The sequence below is a fragment of the Odontesthes bonariensis genome, chromosome 13 (genome assembly GCF_027942865.1).
Source record: "Odontesthes bonariensis isolate fOdoBon6 chromosome 13, fOdoBon6.hap1, whole genome shotgun sequence".
Lineage (NCBI taxonomy): Eukaryota > Metazoa > Chordata > Actinopteri > Atheriniformes > Atherinopsidae > Odontesthes > Odontesthes bonariensis.
The window spans coordinates 27,239,102-27,261,650 of NC_134518.1; the positions used below are offsets into that span (position 1 = coordinate 27,239,102).

Sequence of the window (22,549 nt, forward strand, 5' to 3'; positions counted from 1 at the left end):
AGCCTCTTTTGGATTAATCAAAAACATGCTGATCATATTTTATGCACTGCTGATGCTCAGAGTGGGACGTAAGTATATTAGGAAATCGAACATATACAATATGTATTAAATAAACATATTTTTCTTCATTGTTCATTCAAAATCTTGTTTTCTAATTTCTACTTTTTTTGTCCAGGATCCACGGATGATTTTAAGTTCATGACCACGACTGTCCCTGTTGGACAAAATGTGACCCTGACGTGTCCTCGTCAAAAATCTACTTTGTCCCGAGAAACCTTTAATTGGATCAGACTTGTTTCGCATAAATGGATCGAATTTCTGGGTGGAACGTTTGCCTTTAAGTTTGATGATTAGAAGTGTTTAGGGTGGAAAGATGGTTGACATTATTTCCACTGTGGTAGTACAGTGAAATTTGAAAGCCAATCAGATTGTTTACAAATTGTTCACTCCCACTTTGCAAGATCATATTAAAGTGACCCTCCTTATTATGTCTTGTTTTTTGAATGCAGCCTCTGGTGGATTAATCTGAAAAATGCTGATCGTATTCTATGCACTGCTGATGCTCGGAGTGGGACGTAAGTATGTAGAAACAAGGAGAATGCAGAAAATATGAAAATCTATTTAACTTATTTATACAAAATTGTATTTTCTGATTTTCTTGGGGCAGCATGTTTTTCAGGATCAAAAGATGATTTTAAGTTTGTGTCGACATCTTTCACTGTTGGACAAAATGTGACCCTGACGTGTCCTCGTCAGAAGTCTCTTCTGCACCAAGAAACCTTGTATTGGATCCGACTTGTTTCTGGAAACTGGCCCGAATTTCTGGGAGCAACTTATAACTTTGATGATAAGTTTGATGATGTTAACCAGATTCCTCACATTAAAGCAAAACAAGGGGATGAAACCTTTATTCTACATTTTAATGGAGCAAAGCTAAATGACACTGGTCTTTACTACTGTTTTAAAATCAAACAACTCTACATGACTTTTTTGTACGGAACCTTTTTGAAAATTAAAGGTAAATACAAGTGATTCTACGTACTGTAGATTACTTCTAAATGAACAAGTAAAACATGTCAATTCTTTATTTGTTGTTTTTCTTATTTCCAGGACCAGAACCAGATATCACTGCTGTTATTCAGGAGCCTCCATCTGATCCGGTCCACCCAGGAGACCCAGTGACTCTACAGTGTTCAGTCCTCTTTAAATCTGAGAAGAAAACCTGTTCAGCAGATCACAGTGTGTACTGGTTCAGAGCTGGATCAGATGATTCTCATCCTGGTTTACTTTATGCTCATGGAAACAGTGGTGATGGCTGTGAGAGGCTTCCTGAGACTGACTCAACACAGAAATGTGTCTACAGCCACTCCAGGAGCGTCAGCTCCTCTGATGCTGGGACTTACTACTGTGCTGTGGCTGCATGTGGAGACATTTTATTTGGAAATGGAGCAAAACTGGACATTCAAGGTATTTACAGAATTTTCTATATAAAATCATTTATAATATAGAATCTGGTAATATCCATTGGAATAACACAATTTCATATATAAAACATCACATTGTAAAATTTTACATAAATTAATTACCCTGGACTGGCTCCAGACTCCCAGCGACCCTAACTTGGATTAAGCGGGTATAGAAAATGCATTGATCGATAGTTGGATTAATTATAATTTATGGGTGTTTTTATTTTCCAGCACCCAACATGTGGGATCTGCAGACAGCCAACACAGTTCTCCTGCTGTTATGTGCTGCTTTGATGACAAGTCTCATTGTTATATCCGTCCTCATTTATACCATCAAGAAGAAAACTTGTGGTTGTTATAATGGTAACAAAAGTTTCATTTATCAATCTATCAAACAGTATTTTATAAAAGCTGAGTATGGGTTTAATATTGTTACATTTCTGTCACACTGCAAACAGATGCTGTAACAGCCTGCAATGATCATCACAGTCAGCAGGTACAGTGAAAAAGATAGACTCATATTGTTTTATGCATATATGGGTTTGATGTCTGCCCTCTCCTAAAATTCTTCCATGAATTTCATATTTTTCCTCAGTGAGATGAGGTCTCATTGATTAATGCTGCACCAACATTCATGGTTGATAACATATTTAGGCTGAGATGCACCTCATCAAATAAAGTTAAAAAGTTTATGATCTTGCATCAATGTTTAATTTCATTTATTTTCAGGACAAATGGATTTATTCTGCTGCTGTTTTCACCATAAAAAAACCAAACTGAAATGAAAAAGATAAAAGAAGCAGCAGAGAGACAGAGGATCTACGCTAATATCAAAGCTTTAAGGCTGAATTAGTCAGTTAACAGATATTTGTCATCACTTTGTAATCAGTGATTTAGTTCATGTTTGTTTAGAGGTAAATGCCATAGTGCTGTGTTTAGAATACTGTGGGGAAAGAAAATATGATCAACTTGTGTCTTTTGGTTTCTATGTATTTGGAGTGAAAACATCTTTTTCATGAAAATGTTCTTGAATAAATAAAAGGAGTTATCACAAGCTCAATGTTATTCATCTTTTTGGTCAGGAACCATAGTTCCATCTCTCTCATGTCTGTAAAGGGTAAAAAAAAAAAACTACCAAAATGTATGAGGATGAAATCCTGTTTTCCAAATATAAATTCTGTGCAGTTTTCAAAGTTATAATGATCGTCATGTATGAATCTTGTTTGGTCGTTGACCATAACGCTTTAAGTATGTTGCAATAAAATATCTTAAGATTTCTTTCTTGCTGTTGTGTACTTTGTCTCTTTTTTCAACAATGATTTGAACGGACACATGTTTTGATATGTTTACAGTACAGTGTGTCACCTTTAGGATACGACAGCATGTACTGTTTCTTTCCTACTTAATGACAATAAGATTTCTGCTGTCATCACAGACTCATTTTGTCATGTTTTCATCAACAGGCCTACACAGACAGATTCATTTTTACTCCTGTGGTGTGAAGTAAAACACATTTATTCTTCAGTTATGTTCAGTTTATCCTTAGTCTGCTTATGACACCCAGTGATTAGCTATGCTAGGACTTCATCACCCAAACACCGGAGTTGTTTTTCTTCATTCTTGGAAAGAAGCGATCATTGGAGAGTAACTGAGTTTCACAGTTGGACTGATTTATGTGGTGATTGAATTGGCTCAGTTGGTAGAGAGTCAGTCAATACCAATCTCCTAAATGAAGAATAAAACTCTTAATATATAAAGTACATAAAGACAAACCTGATATGTAGAAAAGTAACAAACTTTCTGAAATACAATGAAAACCCAAATCTGTCATTTATCAGACACAAGTCCAAAGAAAGGATTTTTTTTTTTTAGTGTGTATATTGACCAAATTCATTAGATTTAGAAAATATAAACACATTTCAGATTTAATTCAGTGGAGTACACAAAGACTGATAGGTTGTAGTGTTTACAAATTACAACTTTCTGGGAGATTTGTAACAGGTGAGGGAGTCAGAATTGGACATAAAAGGACCATCCACCAAAAGTCTTTCCAAGCAAGAATGGGTCATGGCTCACCACTTTGGGCTAAACACAGTCAGAGAATCATTGAAAAATTGCAAAAATATTTTTTAATGTGTAAGTTTGGAAAGAACGGTTGTCTTTCAACCACTAGAGTGCTTGATAATGTAAGACGATTCAGGGAATCCAGAGAAATCATAACACAGGCACAAACTTATGTTGATGGATTTGACTTTCGGGCCCTCAGGAGGCACTGCATGAGAAACTGTCAGATCACCATCGACTCGGGAGCACCAAGCAAAAGCACGGTCACTCAGCACAGTCGGCCGCTGCATAAAGAAATGTAACGCAGATCTGTGTTTCGCAAAAAGGAACCTAGATATCAGCTCTGTCCAAAACTGCTGTTGACTCCTCTCGGTAAGAGTTAATCTGAGATGGAGAGATGAAAAAATACAGCTAATGCAATGAATTTAACACTTAAACACTTAAAATAAAAGGACTGTTGAAGCAGTTTGAGCTAGACTGTCAGAGAGAGAGAAAGAAAGAAAATTCAAGTGCAACATATTGATTTTCAGAAATCATCATATATTTTGAGAAACTTCATTGACATAATGTCCAACTTTCTTAAAAAAGTCTTGCAAATTTAAGTCTTTGTAATCATGTGAACACCCTTGAACAAATATGTTTCTTTATCGCTGCAGCTTTGTGAACGCTCTCTGTAAGTCTGTCAAGAGAACAGCAAGCAGAGCCACATTAAGCAGCAACCCTCAGAGACAAAAGCTGCGGTGGGCCGTTTCTCCGCCCATTGACCAACCACTGAAGCTGTTTAGTCTGAGAACAGAGCTGCGACAACATGAGAAGTGAGAAAACAGACAGCAGAGGGTTAAGGAGATGACTTTTAGTTTGATAAATTGTAGGAATTCTTTTCAGAATACTTAATTGAAGTAAAAGCTAATGTCTATCTTTGATGTGTTTTCAAAAATACAACTCATTGCTTTCCACAGAAAAGCAGTTTGAAACACACTATCTTGATTTAAGTTGATTTTGGGTTTTAACTAAAATGTATGGATTCATTCACCATTGGTATGAACTGGCTGCCAGTTCATCTTTACGACAAATGTGTGCACATTTCTTAATTTATGAGCAACTGAAAATGAAAAATACGAAACTACTAGCTTGAATAAAAACAGCAGGAACACAAATCCTTCCTCTAACATTTAACTGCTCCTTTGAGTTGTTCTGATATTAATATTAGTCATAACAACATTGCAAATTTTCTTTTTGAATTTAAAAAGGATCAAACAGCAGTCAAAGACCCTCTTCACAAGATTGAAGTAGTTGGTTAGACAGGAAGTAAAGCCACTTTGTTTCTCACACCTTTGTCTAAAAGCCCAACCACAGAACGCTGAAGTTTCCATAGATTATTTGTGTTTTCTGTTTCATGTACAACCAGTGCTGTGCACACAAAGACAGAACATCTCCTTATTGCTGATTCTCCTCACTAAAAACACACTATGTGTAGAGGCGTGGGACACAGGATGCTGTTAGAAATATTTACCTTTTAGTCTTCATTAGATGGTGAACAGTGGAGACACGAACGGGAAACATGAGGTGAGACAGTGCAGTGTGATAGCGACACATGTTCCCAAAGGCAAAAAGAAATCAAACTAGCGATTTACTGATTTCATGACATTGGTGCTCTGTGTATCAGAAACAATCTAATTAACAAGCCAATTTATTCTCACCTGAAGTCAACTATATATTGACCATGTTGAGCTAGAATGTTGCAGCCTAACAAACACTGCTGCAGTTTTAACCCCTCCCAGAGTCTTTGATGTTAGACTGGTCTTCTTTGTATTATGAGGTGTTTTTTTTTTTAATCACCGCTGGAGCATTTCTTCAGGTTAAATGGTGTATTTTTTACTGTCAGAGCAGTGCACTGCCTCTGCTTCTCATAAACCGCCTATAGAGATGAAGGAAGTAAGGTGTGACCGCAGCCACCTACCCAGCTCTGTATGCCGTCTTCTTCCTGCTAACATCACTCACAGGCAGAGAGGTTGTGTCATGCTTTGTGACGTGGCATATCTAAATTGACTGGCAGGAATATATTCAGTATTTACATAGTTTCTTCTACCTTTTGATATCATTGCAAAAAAAAGTTAGAATTTGTATTTTTTATATAGAGAAATCAAGTTGTCATAATAAAGCTCCAGAAACATGTTAGGGTTCAAAATCTGGATTTTGTGGCCTCTGCTGCTTCAATTTAAACAACTTCTAAAACCTGCTTACTGAGTCCCCAAACGTTTGGGGGGAGATGAACAACAAACAGATTCCCCCGTCAACTATCATCATTTCAGTCAAGTTGCCTTTATAATCTTTCTCTTTCAAGTTACTTTCCATCAAACCTCGATCATGATTTTATGACAGTTGAACATCATCTCATACTTGTCAGATTCAGATGAGTTTTAACTTCTAATTATTTCATACTGACAGGAAGAATATTTCATGCTACAAATAATGGAAACTGTACCTGTGATCTGTTTCAGGTTTCTGGAAACCAGGCAGCAGCTCCTATAAATAACGCAGAAACAAAACAAAAATGAAGCATGTCATGTCGTCTCATTTTCCTTCATCTTGTGTCAGAGAAAATTAAGTCAATAGATGATCCCGACGAGATAAAATTATGTTTTGCTCAGGCTTATGTGTGTTTTTGTCCTAATCAAAAACAGCTTTATTGTAACAACATCAGCTGAAAAGTTCAGAAGTTTGTTTTTTATATTTGGACTTTATTCTGTGTAAATAATGAAAACCCTCCATCAAACATGAAACAAAAGGTTGCTGTTGATGTTCTATGTGTTAAGGTTGGAAAGATGGTTGACATTATTACCACTGTGGAGGTACAGTGAAACATCAAGGCCAATCAGATCACTTAGAAGTTGTTCACTCCCACTAAAGTGACCCTCCTTTTTACGTCTTGTTATTTAAATGCAGCCTCTGGTGGATTTTTCAAAAAAATGCTGATCGTATTTTATGCACTGCTGATGCTCAGCGTGGGACGTAAGTATATAAGAAAATATGATATATAGAGTATACTGTACAAGATATATACATGTCTTTCTTTATTGTTTGTACAAAATGTTTTTTTTCTAATTCTTTTTGGGGGGGGCGCATGTTTTCCAGGATCCACAGATGATTTGATGTTCATCACCACGACTGTCCCTGTTGGCCAAAATGTGACCCTGACGTGTCCTTATCAGACAGCTTCTTCGGCCCGAGGAACCTTTCATTGGATCAGACTTGTTTCTGGAAACTGGCCCGAATTTCTGGGTGGAACGTTTCACTTTAAGTTTGATGAAGTTGATGTGACTGATCACATTATTGTTAAACACAAGCCTGGAAACTTTATTCTACAATTTAATGGAGCTAAGCTCAGTGACACTGGTCTTTACTACTGTATCAGAATCAATCTAGTTGATGTGGCCTTTTTATATGGAACTTTTCTGGAAATTAAAGGTAAATAAAAGTGAATTTATGGATTTTATTTTCAATAGATTGTCTTCACAATAGGTGGGTGAAAACATGATTGTCTTTTTTTCCAATTTTTTTCTTTTTTTCTTTTCAGGACCAGAACCAGATATCACTGCTGTTATTCAGGAGCCTCCATCTGATCCGGTCCACACAGGAGACCCAGTGACTCTTCTGTGTTCAGTCCTCTTTAAATCTGAAAAGAAAGCCTGTTCAGCAGATCACAGTGTGTACTGGTTCAGAGCTGGATCAGATGATTCTCATCCTGGTTTACTTTATGCTCAAGGAAACAGTGGTTATGGGTGTGAGAGGCTTCCTGAGACTAACTCAACACAGAAATGTGTCTACAGCCACTCCAGGAGCGTCAGCTCCTCTGATGCTGGGACTTACTACTGTGCTGTGGCTGCATGTGGAGAAATTTTATTTGGAAATGGAGCAAAACTGGACGTTGAAGGTATTTACAGAATTTTCTATATAAAATCATTTATAATTTAGAATCTGGTAATATCCAATGGAATCATCACAAAATTTCATATATAAAACATCATATTGTAAAATTTTACTAAAATGAATCATAATTTCCCTGTGATGGACTGGCGACCTGTATTTAGAACTTTCTATATAAGATTATTTCGAATCTGGTAAAATACATTGAAATCATCACAAACATTTCATCGTATTGTAAAAATAGTTGTATGAATAGTTGTATTAATTATAATTTATGGGTGTTTTCATTTTCCAGCACCGAACATGTGGGATCTGCAGACAGCCAATACAGTTCTCCTGCTGTTATGTGCTGCTTTGATGACAAGTCTCATTGTTATATCCATCCTCATTTATACTATCAAGAAGAAAACTTGTGGTTGTTATAATGGTAACAAAAGTTTCATTTATCAATCTATCAAACAGTATTTTATAAAAGTGGAGTATGGGTTTAATATTGTTACATTTCTGTCACACTGCAAACAGATGCTGTAACAGCCTGCAATGATCATCACAGTCAGCAGGTACAGTGAAAAAGATAGAATCATATTGTTTTATGCATATATGTGTTTGATGTCTGCCCTCTCCTAAAATTCTTCCATGAATTCCACATTTTTTCCTCAGAGAGATGAGGTCTCATTGACTTATGCTGCACCAACCTTCACGAGGAAGAAAGCTGGCAGAGCAGAGAGAAGGAATGTAAAAGCTCCTCAGGAGGAGACGGTTTACAACGATGTCAGAGCTTTGAGGATACATTAACAATTCTTTGAATTTGGTATTTCATGCTAATCTTTTTCTTTCCTCTGCCACAGTGTAGCCATATTTTAGCACTTTGGTGGAGGTTTGTTTTTCACCTCAGGAACTGGTTCTACAATTACATTGTTTGTCATTGAAGCTTCTTCATACACAATGCTTCACAATCTGATTGAATTCATTTGTGTCACGCCATGGTCTGTTTAAGTTTTATGTTTTAGTTATTATGTTTTAGGTCACGTTTTGGTTCTCAGTCCTTGTTTAGTTTAGTCATGTCTTAGGCTACGTGCCCACGACAACGCTCTGAAGCATAAACGCAGATGTCCGTTTTATTCCTCCACAATTTATCTGCGTTCTCACGAGCGTCTTGGGGGTGGATATCTGTCTATCCATGGGAACAGGGAAAACGTATAAAACTCATAAAACTCGCAGTTTGCCGATGTAGTATGCACGCCCCGGACGTAGGTGGCAGTAGCAACAATACCAAATGCCTGTTTTGTGGCTACTGTGCAAACGTGTGCAAAAAACGCACTTCTGCATTTTGAACTGAAGTGCGCATCCGTGTCCTTCCCTTCACACCAACCTGACAATTTGTTTTTTTTATCTTACTTCTAAGGGAATGTATTTTCATTTTTTTTGACCCACCACACCCTCTTTGGAGGACAACTTTTTTTTCATTTGGAATTAAAGCTCATTATGTTAATAAACTCAAAATGTTAAGCTTGCATATGTTCACGTGTTATCTTCCACTCCGTTTTAGTGGTAGCACATGCGTATAAATTGTGTATACAAAAATATACAAAATGTGAAACAAACAACACAGAACACAACTAAGCGACAGCACCGACAGGAAACAAGACAGGATGATGTAAAGAGAGTGGGACAAGACAGACTGACACGCCAGTTGGACGAACATGACCAGATAGAGTAAATACATGCTATTAGCATCATGTTCGGTGAGTTATGATTGACATCTGGTAGTTGTTGTTGGAAATGCTGAGGTTGGGCAATATATGTTAAGCAAGTATGTGTGTGGTATTACGATAACTAATGCGTCACAGTGGCACCCTAACCCCAGAGGGATGAGCAGTAAGTGTGTTTGTGTGTGTGTGTGTGTGTGGGCGGATGTGGAGAGGAGGCTGTGCATTCTGGGATGAACACGGTTTGAAAGGAAGATCTAAAATTGAGAAGTTTTAACATTGATTTTGTTCCAATTCCAGCCAGGGGTAATTGCGGTTGTGTTTTTGGATCCATTTGACTAAATACTATAGTGAATTTGCGAGAAAGTAATGAAATGTAAGGTCTACATTTTAAAGCTGCAGGTGAGACTTGGCCCTCTACAGTTTGCCCACCGGCCTGCTGTGAATGGGTGGTCTGGCTTCAAAAAATAGAGAGTTTTTCTGTGTAAAAAGTGACTGAAGAGATAATACCTGGCCCCACCCCATTACTTACAACTTGATTGAAAAACTACTGAAAACTACTCAGACCAATCATATAATTGTTCTGAAAACATGCTATCATACCCTAATGGTTTCAACTAATTCATCTGAATTTTCAAGTGCAGAGTACCATTACCCACCGTCCAAACTAACAATATTACAACACTTATTTGGAAATAGTGGGAGAGGGATCAACAAATTAATAAGGTCAAGGTCAAGGTCACGTTTATTTATAGAGCACCTTATAACAACATAGGTTGACCAAAGTGCTTTAAATAAATGAATAACAATAAAATCCAAAGATAAATTTCATAAAGACAGTTTCAGCAAAAGGTATATATAATCGACACACAAAGACAACTTTCGTCTCACCCAGGTCTGAAAGCCTGGGAGAAAAGCTGGGTTTTAAGAGAGAATTAGAAAATTTCCAGAGTTTCTGACGACCGGATATGCAGCGGTAAACTATTCCACAGCTTAGGGGCAACCACTGCAAAAGCTTGATCGACTTTAGCTTTTAGCCTGCATTTAGGCCCATCCAGGTATAGTTCGTTAGCAGACCTCAGAGCTCTGAGTGGTCTGTTAACATCTATGAGTTCATAATAAGAATAATAGGCTCCCTTTACAGCCCAGAATAGCGACCAAATCACATATAAACATTCCCAGTAGCATTTCCAGGTACAGAATCCTAAAGAAAATGAAATGACTAGGTCTAAGACCACTTAATGCCAGACCCTCTGATGAGTTCAACAAAGCAAAAGAGGAATAATTAATTAATGTTTGATCTGAATCCCTCACTGGAGAAGATCTTCAACCCAAAGCAAAACCCTCTGGCCCCCTGTGCTCTTCACGGATGAGAGCAGGTTCACACTGAGCACATGTGACAGATGTGACAGAGTCTGGAGACGCTGTGGAGAACGTTCTGCTGCCTGCAACAGCATGACTGGTTTGGCGGTGGGTCAGTAATAGTGTGGGGAAGCATTTCTTTGGAGGGCCGCACAGCCCTCCATGTGCTAGCCAGAGGTACCCTGACTGCCATTAGGTACCGGGATGAGATCCTCAGCCCCTTTGTGAGACCATGTGCTGGTGCAGTGGGCCCTGGGTTCCTTCTGATGCATGACAAATCTAAGCCTCATGTGGGTGAAGTGTGTTAGCAGTTCCTGCATGATGAAGGCATTGATGCTATGGACTGGCCTGCCCGTTCCCCAGACCTAAATCCAATCGAGAACATCTGGGACATCATGTCTCTTTCCGTCCACCAACGCCACGTTGCACCACAGACTGTCCAGGAGTTGACTGATGCTTTAAGCCAGGTCTGGTAGGAGATCCCTCAGGAGAACATCCACCACCTCATCGGGAGCATTGTAGGGAGGTCATACAGGCACATGGAGGCCACACACACTACTGAGCCTCATTTAGACTTGTCTTAAAGAATTGAAGTTGGACCAGCCTGTAATGTGATTTTCCACTTTTATGTTAAGTATGATTCCAAATCCAGACCTCCATGGGAAAATCATTTGGATTTACGTTGATCATTTTTATGTTATTTAGTTCTCAACTCATTCCACTATGAAATGAGTAACGATACTGTTTCTGTATTTATGTTTACTTATTTCTGGTCTGTCCCTGTGCTGCTGCAATAACACACACTCAGCTCAGTTAGCTCAGTCACAGTAGTAGTAAGAAAATGACCAGAGCAAAGCATATATGCATACAATTTGTAATTCATAGTCTTGGTTGTTATTAAAGATGCTGCCACACTGTTGGCTTTTTTTCTAGTAGAAAAAATGTAAGTCTATCTTTTTCTGTTTTGTATTGGGCTGTTCTAATTTAAAAAAAGAAAATAAATACAGTGATTAATCCTGCCAGTAAGGATGCTGCATTTAGCTACATATGTCCTGTCTCAGAAGTGTTCGCCTGGTTCACTGCAAGAAAAAACAAACACCTCCTTAAGTTCACAAATAACACTTTTTTTTTAAATTTTCTGGTACAGGACAGAGAGGTTCATCATGGGCCAGTGGTGGATTACTTGGTGGAGCGGTATATTAACCACTTCCTCCAGTTAAATGTCAGCTAAACCAAAGACATGGCCATTGACTCTCAGAAAGCCTCCTATTCATCTGTTCCAGTAAATAATTGAGGACACACCGGTTGAGAGTGTAGATTGTTACAAGTACTTAGGTACAGTTGTGGAGAACATTTTGTCCTTCTGATCTGAGCACAACTGCAATCTGCAAGAAGGGCCTCCAGAGAATGGACTTTGATGTAGAAAAAAAACCACTGATGGTTACATTTTAAAGGCTGTTCATTGAGTCTATTTTAACTAGTGGTGGGCCGTTATCGGCGTTAACGTGCTGCGATAATTTGAGAGTCTTATCGGGCGATATAAAAAATATCGCCGTTAATCTATTCTCAAAGTTGGGTTGGGAACTGGGTCAAAATAGGTAGCCTAAGCAAACTGTGATGACTTTTACCTTGATATTTTAGCTCGGGTGTGGGCTGATGTACTTTGTCTGCCGTTAGGTGTGATTAAAACAGAAGAACGCCACTTTGCAGAATCCTGTGCTAGGCAGTTTATGGAGGTCGCTAATCTGTGGGGGATAGTTGACAAAATCTGCTCTGTTGGAACAGACAGCGCTCCTAATATGGTGGCCGCAGGGAGGATACTACGCGTGTGGCGCAACAGAGACGCACTGCACACAACGCTATCTCAACAGCAGCACCACCTGGCCCTCCCAACAAGTGCTGAATATGAGAAGTTGGCGAAGCTAGAGAAACTGCTGGAGTCATGCATGTGAATAAGATGGTCTGCCCTAATGCTGCGTGTTCACCAAGAGCGACCTCGCTGGAGAAGCTTCGCTTGAGAATTTGCTTTGGTAGCTCGTGACGTCACATTTAGAATGTTCAATTTTTAAAGGCCCCGCGGCTGTGCAGCACCCCCGCGGAAAAAAACACGAGGAAAGTGAGGGCAGGGACACGAATAAACGTTTTGTTATTTACAATTTGTTATACAAGATATACATCACGTTACAAATTATGTAAAACTACATTAGGTATACCTGAGAAGAGCAGGAATAGCAGAGGCAGCTGTGAAAAAGAAACTAAATTCTAAATAAAATCCGAAATAAAACTTAATTGCAGTGAGAAAGGTATACGTGGGGTTACTACACTATTGTATTGAAGCACTCGACACGGCAGTTGCAACAGTCTCAGGATTAAACGACTATTGTTTGGATAGGAACTAAAGTTTACACGTCTGTTTCCGCGAACCCCGCGGATTGTCGGACCCCTGAATGAGCCATTTTAATCTAGATTAATCTAGATTAATTTCAAGATTTCAGTAAGATTAATCTAGATTAAAAAAAATAATCTATGCCCACCACTAATTTTAACCCTCTTCCTTGTCTTTTGTTATGATAAAATTTCAATGCACAACAAAAATGGTCTGTCTTTTGTTATACATACAACCAGCAACATAAGTGGCATACAGCATCTAATGTCAAAAACAGACAATTAGTGAGGAAGGCAAGGTCAATTTTAGCCACCAATGACTAATTTGTTCTTCTCCCATCTGGTCGGTGGTACAGACTTCCCATGAGAAAGTGCAGTAGATAGAAGTGAAATTAATGCACTTAATCAATCAGCCAAATCCTCTTTGACACTATAATGTATATGTATTACTTTGTTTATCATTTATCATAGCAGGTATTTTGTGGCTGAATCAGGTTGCTTGCCTTCAATATCCTGTGTTCTGTCTGCATCTTCTTTACAACTGCTGAAAACCAGTAAAGATCTGAACTGAACTGAGAATCTGATTTCTGCTGAAACCTTGACTCATGAGTCACTGACTTGAATAAAGTTTTCAGCTTGTGTTTTAGCTCAGGATCATCAGCTTTATCTTCCTTTGCTTCTGACCCCATACTTGATTTAGATCAGCTTGAAGCAAGTGCTGGTACTAAGCTGGGTCTATGAGTACTTAAGAGATTCTAACCAGAATTGAAATTTAAACCAGCTTTCCTTTTTCATTTAATTTCAATGTTGATTACATCACACTCTTAGAAATCACACTGCAGTTTCTCAAAAACAAACAAAAAAATCCCTTTTTACTATAGTTCGGCATCTTGTCAACCACAAATGTGCGTAAATAGAATTAACCATAAAGCTCTCAAAAGTTAAGTGTTTAAGTTTAAGTTCTGAGTTTATGTACTGGTTGTTCTGTTTCATTAAAATATTACACATTTTTTCTACTATATGGCCACACAACACCACACAATAATTCAGTGATACAAACAAACAAGACTGACTCAGGTATTGAACATTAAGGACTTCCTCAACAAGTTTTATCTGAATAGTAATTGGTTAAATTATATAAAATACTGTGCTGTCTCCACTTTTGTTTAGCTCAAGGTAACAAAAGTAGACTCATCCCATCAGAGCAAAATAAATTATATATAGACGTCAATCTAAAGGCAAAATAACCATAAACATAAAAGAAGATGCACTGAAATGTGTACTATGCATTACTTACATATTTATATATATTTATACTAGGGCTGGGACTTTAGCGCGTTAATTTTGATTAATTAACTACACACATATTAGCGCGTTAAAAAAATTACGCATTTTAGTCGCACACTAGAATTATTATTATTATTTTTTCTAAATACAGACGGATGGAAGCGTCGACAAGAGCGTGGTTGTGTGCAGATTATGCAACAAGGAATTCGCGTATCACCGCAGCGTATCAAGCCTCAAATATCACCTCAACGCTAAACATGTAGCAGCTAGCGTGGAAGCTAACGGGGGCCCAACGCAGCTTAACATCCAAGATTCTATATACTGTGTTTTCATGCATGCTACATTCAGATTTCAAATAGGGACATGTTCTGTGTTTGTTGAAATATTGTTGAAAATGTTAATTTTCTAAAGGATAAAGTATATGCGATTAAAATGCGATCAATTTCGATGAATTAATTTCAAAGCCTGTAGTTAACAAGATTAAAGATTTTAATCGAGTCACAGCCCTAATTTATACTATATATAGTATTTTGTTTCCAAACATTTAATATGGCTTGAGCTGTTTTCACACATGAACGCCAGAGATTTTGTTTGCTCACTCATGCTTTTCAGCTGGAGACTTTCTGTTGGAGGTGCACTTTCACAGCAAGAAACACAAAGGAGGGGATGTGGGGGAGCAGCTGTATAAGGTGAGCAAAAGACAGACTTTGACACAGAAATTACACATAGAAAATAACTGTTTTCTTTAAAAAATCTTGAGAATAGACTTAGACTTAGACTTAGACTTTCTTTTATTGTCATTGCACAAAAAACACAAGTGAGTTTTGACAACGAAATGTCGTTCCTCGACTACTGGTCAACATCGCTAGATATCCAAGCTATACAGACGGTACAATATAAAACGGTGTGGAAGTGCTGTGTGCCAGCACTCGGAATAAAGAATATAAAAAAATATATAAATAAATAAAATGCACAAAGTGCAAAAGTGTTACTAAAATATTGCACTCAGCCTAAGGGAAATTCCACAGACAGAAGTGTGTAAGGTACAGTGCGAGTAATTGTCCATGTCAATTGGGGTGGGGGGTTGGGTTGTTGTTATGTGGGGGAGATGGATGGATGTGCGTTGAGCAGTCTTATGGCCAGGGGGAAGAAGCTGTTCCTCAATCTGGTTGTCCTGCAGAAGATGCTTCGGAACCTTCTGCCGGACGCCAGCAGAGGGAATAGTCCATGGTTGGGGTGGGTGGGGTCTGTGAGGATCTGGTGGGCTCTGGACAGGCAGCGCCTGTCTGCTATGTCTCTGATAGGTGTGAGCTGAGTCCCGATGACCTTCTCCCCTGTCCTCACCACCCTCTGCAGAGACTTCCAGTCGGAGGCCTTACAGCTCCCAGACCAGAGGGAGATGCAGCTGGTCAGCAGGCTCTCAATTGTCCCTTTGTAGAAGGTCTGGAGGATGGGGGGAGGGAGGGAAGCTCTCCTCATCCTACGCAGGAAGTGCAGGCGCTGTTGTCCCTTCTTCACCAGTGATGTGATGTGGGGTGACCAGCTGAGGTTGTCTGTGATGTGCACCCCCAGAAACTTGGTGCTGCTGACGACCTCCACAGCTGAGTCGTTGATGAGGAGTGGTGAGTGGCTGGGTCTGGATCTCCTGAAGTCAACGATGATCTCCTTGGTCTTGTTAACGTTCAGGATCAGGTTGTTACCTCTGCACCAGTCCACCAGATGACGCACCTCCTCCCTGTAGGCCACCTCGTTGTTGTCCCGGATGAGGCCCACTACTGTAGTGTCGTCTGCGTACTTCAGGATGTGGTTGGATATGAAGCGTGGACGACAGTCGTGGGTCATCAGGGTGAACAGCAGGGGGCTCAGGACGCAGCCCTGAGGGGTACCAGTGTTCAGGGTGATGACACTGGAGGTGTTGTTCCCCACTCTGACAGACTGGGTTCTGTCAGTGAGGAAGTCCAGCAACCAGTTGCACAGGGGGGTGTTCAGTCCCAAGGGGCCCAATTTGCATACCAGGTCCTGGGGGATTATCGTGTTGAATGCTGAGCTGAAGTCCAGAAACAGCATCCGCACGTGGGTGTTCTTCTCCTCCAGGTGCTCCAGGCTCAGGTGTAGAGCAGTGGAGACTGCATCCTCAGCACAGCGCATGGGCTGGTATGCAAACTGGAACGGGTCGAGTGATGGGGGGAGTGTGAAAGTGATGTGGTCCTTAACTAGCCTTTCGAAGCACTTCATGATGGAAGATGTGAGTGCGACGGGTCGGTAGTCGTTAAGGCATGTGACTGTGGACGTTTTCGGGACCGGGACGATGGTGGCGGACTTGAAGCACCGGGGGACGACGGCCTGGTTCAGGGACGTGTTGAAGATGTCCGTGAGCACGTGGGCCAGCTGGTCTGAGCATTCCTTCATCAGTCGACTTGGAATGTTGTCAGGGCCTGCAGCTTTCCGTGCGTTAACCTTCCTCAGAGCTCTCCGCACAGCCGTGGTTTCGAGTCTGAGTGCCTGTTCGTCGGGGTGTGGAGTCGCTTTCCTCGCAGGGGTGTTGTTCAGCTCTTCGAATCTTCCGAAGAAGTTGTTGAGCTCGTTGAGGAAGCCGGTATCGTTCTGACAGGATGGGGGTGTGGGTTTATAATCCGTGACGGTCTGGATGCCCTGCCACAGTTGTTTTGTGTTGCTGGAGTCTTGGAAGAGACCTTGGATTTTCCGACTGTGGGCTCGCTTGGCGTCTCTGATGGCACGGTTCAGATTGGCCCTCGCCGATCTGAGAGCCACCGCATCACCAGATTTGAACGCAGCATTGCGTTCTGTCAGCTTCGCTCGCACCACTTTGGTCATCCAGGGTTTCAGGTTGGCCCGTGTGACTATAGTTTTAGTTACAGTCTCTTTCTCCATACACCAACTGATATAGTCCGACACAGATGCAGCATACTCCTCCACGTTGGTGAGCTGGTTGTCTGTTGCAGCTTCTTTGAATACGCTCCATTCAGTGCACTCAAAACAGTCCTGCAGTGCAGACATCGCTCCCTCAGGCCATACTTTCACCTTCTTCACCGCAGGTTTTTCTCTGGTGAGCCGGGGCTGGTATGCAGGAATTAGCATCACAGAGAGATGGTCTGAGGAGCCCAGGTGGGGGCGGGGGGCTGCTCTGTAGGCCTTCTTTATGTTGGTGTAAACAAGGTCCAAAGTGTTCTCCCCTCTGGTAGCAAAGCGGGTTGATATTAGTTCAGTATGTCTTTGGATGTTTCTACAAGATCAGAGAGCGAGTAGAAAGCACCATACAAGTTAGCAGAGAGGGGAATGAAGAGACAGTTCTCCCCAGCCCACTTGTTCACAGACAATAAATGCATCACAACATTTGCTGATACAGTTGCAAATTACACATCCGATCTCTCCAAGATGATTCAAGTGAATGCCGCAAACATAGGTCACACATCATGCCCCCACACTGAATTTTCAGGACTCCAGGGCATGTGTGAAAATGGCTATATATATATATGAATAAATATGACTAAATATATACGTACATTTGGTCGGTCATACAGTAATACAAACATAAAGTAAACACATACATATACACAAAACTGTAAAAAAAAAAAAAAATACTTTCAGTCATCCACAATAAATAGATTTGCAGTTAGCACATGAATATTACAACAATGTTAATTAGCCAAGAAAAATCAGAGCCCAAGATCACTGACATTGGTGTAGATGGTTTCTTCTTCAGCACTTTTTGTGCCCTTTGAGCCTGTTTTGCTCACTTTTGTTCTTGTGAAAACTGGTGCAGAATACACCAAAGAGTCTTCATCCATCTGAGGAAACAAAACATGTTGAGACCTCGTGGAAACAGATTAAAACATGCTGATGACCTACAGCGATATTTTGTTCATTTTCATCACCTGCTGAGTTTCCTGATTTCCTCTGGTTGATGTTTGTGTTTGCAGAGCAACGCTAGCTGAATCACAAAATAAAATGTGGCAAGAATGTAAATCCAGTTTTACAATCTACAGTTTTATAGATGATTTTATGAGTTATTCAACTTACCATTACTGTACCACTTTGATTTTTTCTCAAGTTTCTTGATTGTATACACAAGGAAGGCTATAAGAATCCCACTCATAGCCAAAGCCGCACATAACAGGTAAAGAATTGTTGAAGACTTGTCCTTTGAATTGCACAAGTTTACTGCTGACATGAAATGAAAATGAGAAAATTGATCACAGTGTCATCAGGAGTTAGTTACTCTCATGTTATTATGGACAGAATCCCAAATCTGGCGAACAATAATGTAATTTAAATAAGTATAAATGAATATTACACAGTTACCTTCAGTGTTTAGTTTTGATTTATTTCCCATCACTTTCTCCTCACATGGGGCCACAGCACAGTGATACATCCAAGCATCAGAGGAACTGAAGTTCTTTAAGTAGCTGTAGAAACATTTCTTCATTGTGACTCCTGTTGAGTTATTCTCATATTCATTTCCTTTGTCTTCTTTAGTGTAATTAAAACTTGGGTGACACTGATTAGACTCAGCAGTGAAACAGAACACGTTGTCATCGGCTGGACATGATTCATTCTGTGACTCGTGAAGGGTCCAACACTTCAGAGTCACTGAGTCTTCTGGACGGACTGGAACAGATGGAGGAACTGTGGTGACAGGTTCTTGTACCCAAAAAATAAAAAAAAAAAGCATTCATTTTTTAACAAATGACCATTCTCTCAAAGCATTTATAAAACAAAAGTTTTTGGGGCGTTTTTGCTTTTGAATGACTTATGTATCCATATGCCAACTTATATGCAATAATTAAGAAATCAAAACGAATTAATTCACTATATTTTGAGAAAACTAGATTTGTTTTTAGGTTTTTAAGTGTACTTACCTTCAGTCCTCAAGTATGTTACCTTCAAAACTTCCTTGTATTTATCATTTTTTCTCATACAGATGTAAACTGCAGTATCGCTTTGTTTTGCTTCCATAATTTTTAGTTCAAGTATTCCAGGCTGTGGTGTAACTGTAATGTTTCCGTCAAGACTTCAGGAGAGTTCCCACTAACAACCCTCATCCAGATAATGCTTCCTGCAGACCTGCGGGAACATGTCAACGTCACAGGATCTCCAACACGAATAGTTTTTGTTTCCAAAATCGGATCATCTGCACAACCTGAAAAATCATCATCACAGACAGAATCACATATTCTATCTGAACTATCTATAAAGAAGTAAACAACAAGCAATTGACAACACATTAAAAAGGCTGAAATAATATTGGAAATCAAAATATACATACAGTAAAAAGTGAGTGTCAATGCAATCAATGCATCTCCATGTGCTGCTGTTATGGACAGTTAGTTAGTTGATTAAACATTTGAATAATTTTCACTGAATAGATTATGTTTAGTGAATAATTCAACATATCTTCAAACCATCATTAAGATGTTGGTTGTACAACAATGTAAATATGAAAAAACTTATTTAGGATGCAGATTAATCAAAAGGTTAAAAAAATGAAATTAGAGTAAACAGGCTATACATAGAGCCAAAGATCAGTGGCAGGAAATGCACTTTGATTGTATAGTCTGAGATAACCAATCAGATGAATTTGATGGTCAGGACAACCACACCTCCCTTTGTCACTTAAGAAGCTGGTCTTCCAATGAAGACAGTGTCAAGATGATTCTGGTATGGGTTACACTGCTTCTTCTTCATCGAGGGTGTAAGTGCTATATACAGGAACAGAAATGTGATATTCTCTTTATCATTTTGAATTTGAGTAATCCTTTTATAGTTTCGCTTATACCTTCTTTCTCTTCCATGCAGATTCACTGGTTCCAGTGGTCACAGTTCAACTTGGCGAACCTGTGACTTTGACATGTGTTTTGCCCGATGAAAGGTGGAGTATTCAAAAAGTTCAATGGTACAAGCAGAGTGCAGGAGATACTCTGAAATCCATTGTGATCCTGTTGATGAATCAAGACCGTTTATATGGACCAGGGTTTTCTGCTTCAAAACTGAAGACAACATACAATGAGAAGAATAGCACTCTGACAATTTTGAAAATGAGTAAAGAAGATGAAGGAATGTATCACTGTGCAGCCTTTGAATATACTGCTGTTACGTGGAGTGGGACTTATTTATCATTAAAAGGTAATTAGGTGATTCGTTTATTTCAAGTTTTGGAATTACTTTATAAATACTAAAAAACTTTTAAATGTTCACGGCTACACTGTATCACAACATTTTCTTATATAAGATTTTTCAAGTATTGATATATTTAGAAGTAAGACATATAACATATATGTATTATATATAAGATAATTCATATTAGGTGTATTACTTGCTTTTATCAGTGGAAGAATACCTTATATTCGCACTATTACATTAACTCACATATCTGAAGGTCAAATCAAGTTTTCAAGTCTTTATTCGACTCTTTTTGTATGACACTAAGTACGTTTTACTAATGTGTTCTGTATCATACAGGAAACACTCAGGGGACGTCAAACTACATTGTTGTCCAGCAGCCGGCAGTATCAGATCCAGCTGGTCCAGGAGACTCAGTGAGTCTGCAGTGTTCAGTCCTCTCTGACTCTGAGAACAAGACGTGTTCAGGAGATCTCAGTGTGTTCTGGTTCAGAGCTGCATCAAATAAATCTCATCCACACATCATCTACTCTGATGGAAACGGACGTAATGAATGTGACAAGAGAGCTGCCACTCAGAGGAGATGTGTGTATCACTTCTCTAAGAACATCAGCTCCTCTGATGCTGGGACTTACTACTGTGCTGTGGCCACATGTGGAGAGATACTTTTTGGAAATGGGGCTAAACTGGACATCCAAGGTATTTACAGAATTTTTTATATAAAATCATTTATAATTTAGAACCTGGTAATATCCATTGGAATAAAATTGGAATAAAAGTTTACCAAAATTAATCATAATTTCCCTGTGATGGACTGGCGACCTGTATGCTGCCTCTTGCCCAATAACAGCTCTGGCAGGCTCCAGACTCCCCGCGACCCTAACTTGGATTAAGCGGGTATAGAAAATGCACGGTTGAATATCCATCCATCCATTTTCTATACCGCTGAATCCGTCGGTCGGGTCGCGGGGGGGCTGGAGCCTATCCCAGCGGTCGATGGGCTAGAGGCAGGGTACACCCTGGACAGGCTGCCACTCCATCACAGGGCCACACAGAGACAAACGAGACAAACAACCATACACGCTCACACTCTCTCCTAAGGACAATTTTAGAGACACCAATTAACCTAACATGCATGTTTTTGGACAGTGGGAGGAAGCCGGAGTACCCGGAGAGAACCGCACAGATGAATAGTTGTATTAATTATAATTTATGGGTGTTTTTATTTTCCAGCACCCAACATGTGGGATCTGCAGACAGCCAATAGAGTTGTCCTGCTGTTATGTGCTGCTTTGATGACAAGTCTCATTGTTATATCCGTCCTCATTTATACCATCAAGAAGAAAACTTGTGGTTGTTATAATGGTAACAAAAGTTTCATTTATCAATCTATCAAACAGTATTTTACAAAAGCGGAGTATGGGTTTAATACTGTTACATTTCTGTCACACTGCAAACAGATGCTGTAACAGCCTGCAATGATCATCACAGTCAGCAGGTACAGTGAAAAAGATAGAATCATATTGTTTTATGCATATATGGGTTTGATGTCTGCCCTCTCCTAAAATTCTTCCATGAATTCCATATTTTTCCTCAGAGAGATGAGGTCTCATTGACTTATGCTGCACCAACCTTCACGAGGAAGAAAGCTGGCAGAGCAGAGAGAAGGAATGTAAAAGCTCCTCAGGAGGAGACGGTTTACACTGATGTCAGAGCTTTGGGGATACATTAACAATGCTTTGAATTTGGTATTTCATGCTAATCTCTTTTCCTCTGACACACTGTGGACATTGTGTCACCTGAGCAGCACTAGGATTTGTTTTTAACCTCTGGGACTGGTAGTACAATTACATGGTTTCTCAATACAGCTACTTTAGACATATTGTGCTTTCTAATCTGATGCAGTGTTTTTTTTAAAAATCCTTTAAGAAAAATGTAAATTATCCATGCATCACTTTTCTTATTTTGTCAAGTGTTTTAAAGTGTTTCTTTTTTCTGACGTGCAGTTTGCAATTTTACAGATGTTAACTTGTCCAAGAGTTATACCAAAACTGACATTTGTGTATGTGTGTTGATTCTTTCCTAATGGTGAGAATATATTGTAAAAATAAAAGACAAATTTATAATTAATATTCAAATGAAATTAATGTTACCTTTCGAATACATTTTTTAGGTGCGTATATTAACAGCATTTTGTCAAGTTTAGTT

General features: G+C 39.4%; 2 protein-coding genes across 2 annotated transcripts; both read left to right on the plus strand.

The window, feature by feature from the left end:
* The first annotated feature begins 532 nt into the window (after positions 1–532).
* LOC142397184 (uncharacterized) lies at positions 533–3,822 on the plus strand. The gene is made up of 6 exons (XM_075480527.1): positions 533–575; positions 680–1,018; positions 1,111–1,467; positions 1,698–1,829; positions 1,925–1,962; positions 3,733–3,822. Exons 1-6 carry the CDS (start codon positions 533–535, stop codon positions 3,820–3,822), a joined length of 999 nt encoding a protein of 332 aa, XP_075336642.1.
* Positions 3,823–19,870: 16,048 nt separating this feature from the next.
* On the plus strand, positions 19,871–22,073 carry LOC142397185 (uncharacterized). Its single transcript, XM_075480528.1, has 6 exons — positions 19,871–19,913; positions 20,018–20,344; positions 20,681–21,040; positions 21,575–21,706; positions 21,802–21,839; positions 21,939–22,073. The coding sequence occupies exons 1-6, from the start codon at positions 19,871–19,873 to the stop codon at positions 22,071–22,073; spliced, it is 1,035 nt and encodes a 344-aa protein (XP_075336643.1).
* The last annotated feature ends 476 nt before the right edge of the window (positions 22,074–22,549 follow it).

Coding starts and splice junctions, on each gene's coding strand:
- LOC142397184 (XM_075480527.1), top strand. CDS start 533: ATGCTGATCGTATTCTATGCACTGCTGATGCTCGGAGTGGGAC. Junction 1,830..1,924: donor AACTTGTGGTTGTTATAATG/GTAACAAAAGTT, acceptor CACTGCAAACAG/ATGCTGTAACAGCCTGCAAT. Junction 1,963..3,732: donor ATGATCATCACAGTCAGCAG/GTACAGTGAAAA, acceptor TCGGGCCCTCAG/GAGGCACTGCATGAGAAACT.
- LOC142397185 (XM_075480528.1), top strand. CDS start 19,871: ATGATTCTGGTATGGGTTACACTGCTTCTTCTTCATCGAGGGT. Junction 21,041..21,574: donor GGCTAAACTGGACATCCAAG/GTATTTACAGAA, acceptor TTTATTTTCCAG/CACCCAACATGTGGGATCTG. Junction 21,707..21,801: donor AACTTGTGGTTGTTATAATG/GTAACAAAAGTT, acceptor CACTGCAAACAG/ATGCTGTAACAGCCTGCAAT.